We start from the raw sequence: 12,479 nt of genomic DNA, 5'->3' as shown, positions 1-12,479 counted from the left end.
CACAGTCTTAATCCCCATTTTCCAGATGAGGGAACTGAGGCCCAGAGAAGTGAAGTGACTTGCCCAAAGTCACACAGCTGACAACCGGCAGAGTCGGAATTTGAACCCATGACCTCTGATTCCAAAGCCCGGGCTCTTTCCACTGAGCCACGCTGCTTCTCTAATAATAATACTAGATAATAATACTAGTAATGGCGTTTGTTAATAATAATAATAATGATGGTACTTACTAAGCACTTACTATGTGCAAAGCACTGTTCTAAGCGCTGCGGGGGGGGATACAAGGTGATCAGGTTGTCCCACATGGGGCTCCCAGTCTTCATCCCCATTTTCCAGATGAGGTCTGGAAGAAGAGAGAAGTCACACAGCTGACAATTGGCAAATCTGGGATTTGAGCCCATGAGCCCATAGGGACCATCTCTATATGTTGCCAACTTGTACTTCCCAAGCACTCAGTACAGTGCTCTGCACACAGTAAGCGCTCAATAAATACGATTGATGGATTGATTGATTCCCAAGCGCTTAGTACAGTGCTCTGCACACAGTAAGCGCTCAATAAATACGATTGAATGAACGAATGAATGACCTCTGACTCCAAAGCCCGTGTTCTATCCACTGAGCCAAGCGCTTACTATGTGCCAGGCAGTGTACTTAATGATGGCTCCTGAAGCAGCATGGCTCAGTGGAAAGGGCCCGGGCTTGGGAGTCAAAGGTCATGGGTTCAAATCCCGACTCTGCCGCTTGTCAGCTGTGTGACTTTGGGCAAGTCACTTCACTTTTCTGTGCCTCAGTTCCCTCATCTGGACAATGGGGATTAAGATTGTGAGTCCCACATGGGACAACCTGGTCACTTTGTATCCTCCCCAGCGCTTAGAACAGTGCTTGGCACATAGTAAGCACTTAACAAATACCAAAATTATTATTTTTATTATTAATCCCGACTCCACTGCTTATCATTCATTCATTCATTCATTCAATTGTATTTATTATTATTAATAATAATAATGACATTTATTAAGCGCTTACTATGTGCAAAGCACTGTTCTAAGCACTGGGGAGTTTACAAGGTGATCAGGTTGTCCCATGTGGGGCTCACAGTCTTAATCCCCATTTTACAGATGAGGTAACTGAGGCCCAGAGAAGTGAAGTGACTTGCCCAAAGTCACACAGCCGACAAGTGGCGGAGCTGGGATTTGAACCCATGACCTCTGACTCCAAAGCCCGGGCTCTTTCCACTGAACCAGGCTGCTTCCCTATTATTTATTGAGTACTTACTGTGTGCAGAGCACCGTACTAAGCGCTTGGAAAGAGCTCGGGCTTTGAAATCAGAGGTCATGGGTTCATTCATTCATTCATTCATTCAAACGTATTTATTGAGCGCTTACTGTGTGCAGAGCACTGTACTAAGCGCTTGGAAAGAGCTTGGGCTTTGGAGTCATGGGTTCATTCATTCATTCCATGACCTTTGACTTCCAAGCCCGTGCTCTTTCCACTGAGCCATGCTGCTTCAGAATCCATCGTTAAGTACAGTGCCTGGCACATAGTAAGCGCTCAATAAATACAATTGAATGAATGAATGAATGAATGAATTCCGTCGTATTTATTGAGCACTTACTGTGTGCAGAGCACTGGACTAAGCGCTTGGGAAGTCCAAGTTGGCAACATATAGAGACGGTCCCTACCCAGCAGCGGGCTCACAGGCTAGAAGGGGGGAGACAGACGACAAAACATTAACAAAATAAAATAAATAGAATAGTAAATTCATTCAATTGTATTTATTGAGCGCTTACTGTGTGCAGAGCACTGGACTAAGCGCTTGGGAATTCCAAGTTGGCAACATATAGAGACGGTCCCTACCCAACAGCGGGCTCACGGATGGCAAAACAAAACATCTTAACAAAATAAAATAAGCAGAATAGTAAATATGTACAAGTAAAATAAATAAGAGTAATAAATCTGTACAAACATGTATACAGGAGCTGTGGGGAGGGGAAGGAGGTAAGGCAGGGGGGATTCATTCATTCATTCATTCAATCATATTTATTGAGCGCTGACTGTGTGCAGAGCACTGGACTAACCAGCTGTGTGACTTTAGGCAAGTCACTTCACCTCCCTGGGCCTCAGTTCCCTCATCTGTAAAATGGGGATGAAGACTGTGAGCCCCACATGGGACAATCTGATTACCTTGTATCTCCCCCAGCGCTTAGAACAGTGCTTTGCATATAGTAAGCGCTTAACAAATGCCAACATTATTATTATTATTATTATTATGAATATTAAGCACTTACTATGTGCCAAGCTACTATTTCCACTTGTATATACATATATGTATATACATATGTACATGTATATACATTTCTAGACAGTGAGCTCGTTGTTGGGCAGGGACCGTCTCTATCTGTTGCCGACTTGGACTTCCCAAGCGCTTAGTCCATTGCTCTGCACACAGTAAGCGCTCAATAAATACGATTGAATGAATAAATAAATCTGTAATTTATTTTACTAATAATAATGGTATTTGTTAAGCGCTTACTTTGTGCCAAGCACCGTTCTAAGCGTTGGGGGAGATGAGAAGCAGCGTGGCTCAATGGAAAGAGCCCGGGCTTTGGAGTCAGAGGTCATGGGTTCAAATCCCGGCTCCGCCAATTCTCGGCTGTGTGACTTTGGGCAGGTCACTTCACTTCTCTGGGCCCCAGTTCCCTCATCTGGAAAATGGGGATGAAGACTGTGAGCCCCCCGTGGGACAACCTCATCACCTTGTAACCTCCCCAGCGCTTACAGCAGTGCTTTGCACATAATAAAGAGAAGCAGCATGGCTCAGTGGAAAGCGCCCGGGCTTTGGAATCAGAGGTCATGGGTTCAAATCCCAGCTCCGCCACTTGTCAGCTGGGTGACTTTGGCCAAGTCACTTCACTTCTCTGGGCCCCAGTTCCCTCATCTGGAAAATGGGGATGAAGACTGTGAGCCCCCCGTGGGACAACCTCACCTCGTCACCTTGTATCCTTCCCAGCGCTTAGAACAGTGCTTTGCGCATAGTAAGCGCTCAACAAATGCCATCATTATTATTATTACTCCAAGGTGATCAGATTTTCCCACCTGGGGCTCCCAGTCTTCATCCCCATTTGACAGATGAGGTCACTGAGGCCCAGAGAAGCTACGCGACTTGCCCAAAGCCACCCAGCTGACAAGTGGCGGAGCCGGGATTAGAACCCACGACCTCCGACTCCCAAGCCGGGGCCCTTTCCATCATCATCATCAATCGTATTTATTGAGCGCTTACTATGTGCAGAGCATTGTACTAAGCGCTTGGGAAGTACAAATTGGCAGCGACGCTGCTTCTGAATGAGTGAATGCATTCGTTCTTCCGAGTGCTTCTGACTGACTGAATGAGTGAGTGCCTTGTAGGCGCTTGGAGCGCTTAGTCCAGTGCTCTGCACACAGTAAGCGCTCAATAAATACGATTGATTGATTGATTGATTGGAGATCCTGTCGCCCGCAGCCAAGGCCCGGCTCGTGCTCAGCGTGGACGGCTTCCTGGCCTACCTCTGCTCCCCCGACGGGGACGTGTTCGCGCCCGCCTGCCGCCCCGTCTACCAGGATATGAGTCGGCCGCTCTGCGACTACTACATACACTCCTCTCACAACACCTACCTCCTGGGGGACCAGCTCCGCGGCCAGAGCAGCGTCGAGGGCTACATACGGTGCTGGGATCGGGGGGAGGACATCCGGGAGGACCGCCCGGGGGAGGGGACCGGGACCGCGTGGCTCAGTGGGAAGAGCCCGGGCTTGGGAGTCCGAGGTCGTGGGTTCGAATCCCGACTCTGCCACCTGTCAGCTGGGTGACTTCTATTCAGCTGGGTGACATATCATCATCATCCTCATCAATCTGTCTCCCCCTTTTAGACTGTGAGCCCACTGTTGGGTAGGGACCGTCTCTATATGTTGCCAATTTGTACTTCCCAAGCGCTTAGTACAGTGCTCTGCACACAGTAAGCGCTCAATAATGATTGATTGATTACTATGTGCAGAGCACTGTACTAAGCGCTTGGGAAGTACAAATCGGCAACATCTAGAGGCAGTCCCTACCCAACATTGGGCTCACAGTCTAAAAGGGGAAGACATATCTATTCTATTTATTTTATTTTGTTAGTATGTTTGGTTTTGTTCTCTGTCTCCCCCTTTTAGACTGGGAGCCCACTGTTGGGTAGGGACTGTCTCTATGTGTTGCCAATTTGTACTTCCCAAGCGCTTAGTACAGTGCTCTGCACACAGTAAGCGCTCAATAAATACGATTGATGGTGATGATGACTTCACTTCTCTGGGCCTCGGTTCCCTCATCTGGAAAATGGGGATTAAAGACTGTGAGCCCCGGGTGGGACAAGCTCATCACCTTGTCTCCCCCCCAGCGCTTAGAACAGTGCTTGGCACATAGTAAGCGCTTAACAAATGCCATCATTATCATTATAGCAGCATGGCTCAGTGGAAAGAGCCCGGGCTTTGGAGTCAGAGGTCATGGGTTCAAATCCCGGCTCCGCCACTTGTCAGCTGTGTGACTTTAGGCAAGTCACTTCACTTCTCTGTGCCTCAGTGACCTCATCTGTAATATGGGGATTAAAACTGTGAGCCCCCCTTGGGACTCCAAGATCGCTTGAAACCTCCCCAGCGCTTAGAACAGTGCTTTGCACATAGTAAGCGCTTAATAAATGCCATTATTATTATTATTATTATAAGAGAAGCAGCGTGGCTCAGTGGAAAGAGCCCGGGCTTGGGAGTCAGGAGTCATGGGTTCTAATCCCGGCTCCGCCGCTTGTCAGCTGGGTGACCTTGGGCAACTCACTTCACTTCTCTGGGCCTCAGTGACCTCATCTGGAAAATGGGGGTTAAGATTGTGAGCCCCACGTGGGACAACCCGGTCACCTTGTATCCCCCCCCCCCAGCGCTTAGAACAGTGCTTGGCACATAGTAAGCGCTTCATAAATGCCATCATCATCATCATCATTATTATTCCGGTCAGCTGTGTGACTTCGGGCAAGCCGCTTCATTCTCTGGGCCTCAGTTACCTCATATGTTGCCAACTTGTCCTTCCCAAGCGCTCCGTACAGTGCTCCGCCCACAGTGAGCGCTCAATACAGAACAGTGCTTTGCACATAGTAAGCGCTTAATAAATGCCAATTAAAAAAATACATACAATTGAGTGTATGAATCCGTACAATGGGGGTTAAGATTGGAAGCCCCACATGGGACAACCTGATGACCTTGTATCCTCCCCAGCGCTTAGAACAGTGCGTGGCACATAGTAAGCGCTTAACAAATACCAAGATGATGATGATGATGATGATTATCATCATCATCAATCGTATTTATTGAGTGCTTACTGTGTGCAGAGCACTGTACTAAGCGCTTGGGAAGTACAAGTTGGCAACACCTAGAGACAGTCCCTACCCAACAGTGGGCTCACAGTCTAAAAGATTATTTAAAAGATTATTTAAGAGATTAAAAGATTATTAGATTAAATAATCTAATTTATTATTAGATTATTATTATTATAATTAGATTATTAGAGTACATAATAATCTAAAAGATTATTATTATTAGAGACAAGCAGCGTGGCTCAGTGGAAAGAGCCCAGGCTTTGACGTCAGAGGTCAAGGGTTCGAATCCCGGCTCCACCACCAGTCTGCTGTGTGACCTTGGGCAAGTCGCTTCACTTCTCTGAGCCTCAGTGACCTCACCTGCAAAAATGGGGATTGAGACTATGAGCCCCACGTGGGACAACTTGATCACACTGTATCCCCCCCAGCGCTTAGAACAGTGCTTTGCACATAGTAAGCACTTAACAAATGCCATCATTATTATTATTGTTATTATTATTATTATTATTATTATTATCACCGCCAGGCCGGCCGGGTGTGCGAGGGGCGGTCTCCTCCTTCCTCCCTCCTCTTCTTCCTCCTCTGCAGGGGAGGAGAGAGGGGGACCCCCTTTTCGCCTGTCCCGCCATCGACCCCCGGCCCACGTCCTCCCCCGGGCCTGGAATGCCCCCAATCCCTCTGCCCATCTGCCAAGCTCGCTCTCTTCCTCCCTTCAAGGCCCTACTGAGAGCTCACCTCCTCCAGGAGGCCTTCCCATCATCATCATCATCATCAATCGTATTTATTGAGCGCTTACTATGTGCAGAGCACTGTACTAAGCGCTTGGGAAGTACAAATTGGCAACATCTAGAGACGGTCCCTACCCAACAGCGGGCTCACAGTCTAAAAGGGGGAGACAGAGAACAAAACCAAACATACTAACAAAATAAAATAAATAGAATAGATATGTACAAATAAAATAAATAAATAAATAGAGTAAAAAACATGTACAAACATATATACATATATACAGGTGCAGTGGGGAAGGGAAGGAGGTAAGATGGGGGGATGGAGAGGGGGACGAGGAGGAGAGGAAGGAAGGGGCTGCCCCCATCTTACCTCCTTCCCTTCCCCACAGCACCTGTATATATGTATATATGTTTGTACATATTTATTACTCTATTCATTTATTTTACTTGTACATATCTATTCTATATATTTTATTTTGTTAGTATGCTTGGTTTTGTTCTCTGTCTCCCCCTTTTACACTGTGAGCCCACTGTTGGGTAGGGACTGTCTCTAGATGTTGCCAATTTGTACTTCCCAAGCGCTTAGTACAGTGCTCTGCACATAGTAAGCGCTCAATAAATACGATTGATGATGATGATTTATTTTACTTGTACCTATCTATTCTATTTATTTTATTTTGTTAGTATGTTTGGTTTTGTTCTCTGTCTCCCCCTTTTAGACTGTGAGCCCACTGTCGGGTAGGGACTGTCTCTATATGTTGCCAATTTGTACTTCCCAAGTGCTTAGTCCAGTGCTCTGCACATAGTAAGCGCTCAATAAATACGATTGATGATGATGATTTATTTTACTTGTACATATCTATTCTATTTATTTTATTTTGTTAGTATGTTTGGTTTTGTTCTCTGTCTCCCCCTTTCAGACTGTGAGCCCACTGTTGGGTAGGGACTGCCTCTATATCTTGCCAATTTGTACTTCCCAAGCGCTTAGTCCAGTGCTCTGCACATAGTAGGCGCTCAATAAATACGATTGATGATGATGTTGGGTAGGGACTGTCTCTATATGTTGCCAATTTGTACTTCCCAAGCGCTTAGTCCAGTGCTCTGCACATAGTAAGCGCTCAATAAATACGATTGATGATGATGATGATGACCCCCTTTGTCCAAGGCCGGGGGTCAGAGGGCGTGGAGGGGGTAGGCCGGGCCGCCCGGTGACCCGTGCGGGGGTCACTGTCCGGCAGGGCCTTGAAGCGCGGATGCCGCTGTGTGGAGGTGGACGTATGGGACGGGCCCGGGGGCGAACCGCTGGTCTACCACGGACACACGCTCACCTCCCGCATCCTCTTCCGGGACGTGGTGGCCACCCTCGCCCAGTACGCCTTCCAGGTGAGTTGCGGGGAGGAGGGGGGCCCGGCGGGATGCTACAACAATAATAACAACAACAACAATCATCATACCTGTATATATGTATATATGGTTGTACATATTTATTACTCTATTACTCTATTTATTTATTTATTTATTTATTTTACTTGTACATTTCTATCCTACTTATTTCATTTTGTTGGTATGTTTGGTTCTGTTCTCTGTCTCCCCCTTTTAGACTGCGAGCCCACTGTTGGGTAGGGACTGTCTCTATGTGATGCCAATTTGTACTTCCCAAGCGCTTAGTACAGTGCTCTGCACATAGTAAGCGCTCAATAAATACAAAAAGAAAAAAAATCATCATCCTCATCAATCGTATTTATTGAGCGCTTACTATGTGCAGAGCACTGGACCAAGCGCTTGGGAAGTACAAATTGGCAACATATAGAGATAACAATAACAATGTTGGCATTTGGTAAGCGCTTACTATGTGCCAAGCACTGTTCTAAGCGCTGGGGGGGGATACAAAGTGGTCAGGTTGTTCCATGGGGGGTTCACAGTCTTCATCCCCATTTTACAGATGAGGGAACTGAGGCTCAGAGAAGTTAAGTGACTTGCCCGAGGTCACACAGCAGACATCTTTTAGACTGTGACCCCACTGTTGGGTAGGGACTGTCTCTATATGTTGCCAATTTGTAGTTCCCAAGCGCTTAGTACAGTGCTCTGCACATAGTAAGCGCTCAATAAATATGATTGATGATGATGATGTGGCGGAGTCGGGATTCGAACCCATGACCTCGGACTCCAAAGCCCGGGCTCTTTCCACTGAGCCACGCTATAATAATAATAATAGTGTTTGTTAAGTGCTTTGTATGTGGCAGCGTAGTAAGCAGGGGGCTCAGTGGAAAGAGCCCGGGCTTGGGAGTCGGAAGTCATGGGTTAATAATAATAATAACAATAATAATAATAATAATAATGATAAAGATGGCATTTATTAAGCGCTTACTATGTGCAAAACACTGTTCTAAGCGCTGGGGAGTTACAAGGTGATCAGGTTGTCCCACGGGGGGCTCACAGTCTTAATGAAGCCTTGACACCTGTCCACATATTTTGTTTTCTTGTCTGTCCCCCCCTTCTAGACTGTGAGCCCATTGTTGGATAGGGACCATCTGTAGATGTTGCTGACTTGTACTTCCCAAGTGCTTAGTCCAGTGCTCTTCACACAGTAAGCGCTCAGTAAATACGATTGAATGAATGAATGAATGAATGAATGAATGAATGAATGAATGAATGAATGAATGAAGCAGCATGGCTCAGTGGAAATTGCCTGGGCTTTGGAGTCAGAGGCCATGGGTTCAAACCCCGGCTCCGCCAATTGTCAGCTGGGTGACTTTGGGCAAGTCGCTTAACTTCTCTGTGCCTCAATTACCTCATCTGTAAAATGGGGATTAAGCCTGTGAGCCCCACGTGGGACAACCTGATCACCTTGTAACCTCCCCAGTGCTTAGAACAGTGCTTTGCACATAGTAAGCGCTAAATAAATGCTATTATTATTAATCCCCATTCTACAGATGAGGTAACTGAGGCCCAGAAAAGTGAAGTGACTTGCCCAAGGTCACCCAGCTGACAATTGGCAGAGTCGGGATTTGAACCCATGATCTCTGACTCCAAAGTCCGTGCTCTTTCCACTGAGCCACGCTGCTTCTCCCTGGCTCCGCCGCTTGTCAGCTGTGTGACTTTGGGCCAGTCACTTCACTTCTCTGGGCCTCAGTTCCCTCATCTGGAAAGTGGGGATGAAGACTGGGAGCCCCCCGTGGGACAAACCTCACCACCTTGTATCCTCCTTAGCACTTAGAACAGTGCTTTGCACATAGTAAGCGCTTAACAAATGCTTATCATTATTATTGTGAAGCAGTGTGGGTCAGTGGAAAGAGCCCGGGCTTGGGCGTCAGAGGTCGTGGGTTCGAATCCCGGCTTTGCCACGTCTGCTGTGTGACCTTGGGCAAGTCACTTAACTTCTCTGGGCCTCGGTTACCTCATCTCTAAAATGGGGATTAAGACTGTGAGCCCTCCGTGGGACAACCTGATCACCTTGTATCCCCCACAGCGCTTAGAACATGCTTTGCACATAGTAAGCGCTTAACAAATGCCATTATTATTATTATTATTATTATTATTATAATCCCGGCTCTGCCACTTGTCAGCTGTGTGACTTTGGGCAAGTCACTTCACTTCTCTGGGCCTCGGTTACCTCATCTGTAAAATGGGGATTAAGACTGAAAGCTGCACGGAGGACAACCGGATCACCTTGTATCCTCCCCAATGCTTAGAACAGTGCTTTACACATAGTAAGCGCTTAACAAATGCTATTATTATTATTATTATTATTATTATTACTGTGGGGTAGCCGTGTGGCTTAGTGGCAAGAGCCTGGGCTTGGGAGTCAGAGGACATGGGTCCTAATCCCGGCTCCGCCACTTGTCTGCTGTGTGACCTTGGACAAGTCACTTGATTTCTCTGGGCCTCAGTTCCCTCATCTGTAAAATGGGGATGAAGACTGTGAGCCCCACGTGGGACAACCGGATCACCTTGTATCCCCCAGGGCTTAGAACAGTGCTGGGCACATAGTGAGCACTTAACAAATACCACAGTTGTTATTTTTATTATTATTATTTTCATTCATTCATTCATTCAATCGTATTTATTGAGCGCTTACTGTGTGCAGAGCACTGTACTAAGCGCTTGGGAAGTACAAATTGGCAACATCTAGGGACGGTCCCTACCCAACAGCGGGCTCACAGTCTAGAAGGGGGAGACAGACAACAAAACAAAACATATTATCATATGCCAAGCACTTTTCTAAGCGCTGAGGAAGATAGAAGCTAATTGGGTTAGACGCAGTCCCCGTCCCATTAGGGCTCAGTCTTAATGCCCAGTTTACAGATGAGGGAACTGAGGTCCAGAGAAGTGAAGTGACTTGCCCGAGGTCACACAGCAGACAAGTGGCCGAGCTGGGTTTGGAACCCAGGTCCTTCTGATTCCCAGGCCCGGGCTCTAAGCCAGTAATGATAAGAATAATATTAATTTTAATGTAATTAATTTAATGTAATTATAGTAGCTGTTAAGTACTTCCTATGTGCCAAACACTGTTCTAAGTACTGGGGTAGATACAAATTAATCTCTGTAGACTGTGAGCTCGTTGTGGGCACAGATTGTCACCGCTTATTGTTGTAGTGTGCTTTCCCAAGCGCTTAGTACAGTGCAGAGCTTAATAATAATAATAACAATAATAATAAAGGCATTTGTTAAGCACTTACTATGTGCAAAGCACTGTTCGAAGCGCTGGGGGGGATACAAGGTGATTCGGTTGTCCCACGGGGGGCTCACGGGTGTGGCTCAGAGGAAAGAGCCCGGCCTTGGGAGTCAGAGGTCATGGGTTCAAATCCCGCCTCCCCCACATGTCTGCTGTGTGACCTTGGGCTAGTCACTTCCCTTCTCTGAGCCTCAGTTCCCTCACCTGTAAAATGGGGATGAAGACTGTGAGCCCCGCCGGGACAACCTGATCACCTTGTATTCCCCCCCAGCGCTTAGAACAGTGCTTTGCACATAGTAAGCGCTTAACAAATGCCATTATTATTATTATTATTATTAATCCCCATTTTACAGATGAGGTAACTGAGGCCCAGAGAAGTGAAGTGACTTACCCAACGTCACCCAGCTGACAATTGGAGGAGCTGGGATTTGAACCCATGACCTCTGACTCCAAAGCCCGGGCTCTTTCACTGAGCCACACTGCTTCCCATGAACAATGCCTGGCACAGAGTAAGCGTTGAACAAATCCCAGAGTTATCATTATGATTATTATTACTATTATTAGAAGAGAATGGGAAGCAGCACGGCGTAGTGGAAAAGATCCTAGGCCTGGGTGTCAGAAGGTCATGAGTTCTAATCCTGGCTCCACCACTTGTCTGCTGTGTGACCTTGGGCCAGTCACTTCACTTCTCTGTGCCTTAGTTCCCTCATCTGTAAAAAGGGGATTGAGACTGTGAGCCCCACGTGGGACAGGGACCGTGTCCAACCGGATTTGCTTGTACCGCTCGAGCGCTTAGTACAGTGCCTGGCACAAACTAAGCACTTAATCTAAATACCACGATTGTTATTATTATTAAGAGGCCTCAGTGTTCCTCAGGAAGTCAGGCAGGGGCTTAGGCTAGCCCATTTTAGGCTCTCAGACGTGGCTCAGTGGAAGGGGCACGGTCTTTGGAGTCTGAGGTCATGGGTTCAAATCCCGGCTCCGCCACTTGTCAGCTTTGTGACTTCGGGCAAGTCACTTCACTTCTCTGGGCCTCAGTTCCCTTGTCTGTAAAATGGGGATGAAGACTGTGAGCCCCCCGTGGGACAACCTGATCATCTTGTAACCTCCCCAGCGCTTAGAACAGTGCTTTGCACATAGTAAGTGCTTAATAAATGCCGTCATTATTATTATTATTATTATTATCATTATCATTATTATTATTATTGGCCTGTTGGAGAGGGGTTTAGCACGTTGGCCGCTGCCCATGAGGACGGGAGGCCAGGAGGCTGGCTACCCACCAATCCCACCAAGCGACTTTGGATGCCGCTAGTGAAGGTGGAATCCCGACCGGAGTCATGGCCTGGCTCGGATGCTGGCTTTCTCATGAGGAACAAGACCTAGAGACATCGGGGCGGCCGAGTCCGGGAGGACAGACAGCAAGGATTGGGAAGACTGAGAGTCCAGGAGGGAAGACGAGCGAGGATTGGGAAGGCTGAGAGATGAGGAGGATGGAGACGGGGAGAGCCAAGACTGGGTGGACGAACGGCGAGGATAGGGAGCGATGAGAAAGCGGGAGGCCGGACAAAAACAGGGAGCAGGAGGGATGAGAAAGCGGGAGGCCAGAAAAACAAGGATCAGGAATGATGAGAAAGCAGGAGGCCGGACAAACAGGGAGCAGGAGGGATGAGAGAGTGGGAGGCCGGGCAAACAGGGAGCAGGAGG

At 47.4% G+C, this 12,479-nt stretch overlaps 1 protein-coding gene across 1 annotated transcript in view; it reads left to right on the top strand.

Annotated features, from left to right (window-relative positions):
- PLCD4 (phospholipase C delta 4) overlaps window positions 1–12,479 on the top strand; it is a 66,945-nt gene that overhangs the window by 22,933 nt on the left and 31,533 nt on the right. The window contains exons 6-7 of the mRNA XM_038750014.1: window positions 3,500–3,701; window positions 7,339–7,483. Coding sequence (XP_038605942.1) covers window positions 3,500–3,701; window positions 7,339–7,483 — 347 coding nt within the window. The remainder of the gene's footprint in view (window positions 1–3,499; window positions 3,702–7,338; window positions 7,484–12,479) is intronic.

The sequence above is a fragment of the Tachyglossus aculeatus genome, chromosome 1, assembly GCF_015852505.1.
Source record: "Tachyglossus aculeatus isolate mTacAcu1 chromosome 1, mTacAcu1.pri, whole genome shotgun sequence".
Taxonomy (NCBI): Eukaryota; Metazoa; Chordata; class Mammalia; order Monotremata; family Tachyglossidae; genus Tachyglossus; species Tachyglossus aculeatus.
This window is presented reverse-complemented; position numbering and strand designations above follow the sequence as displayed.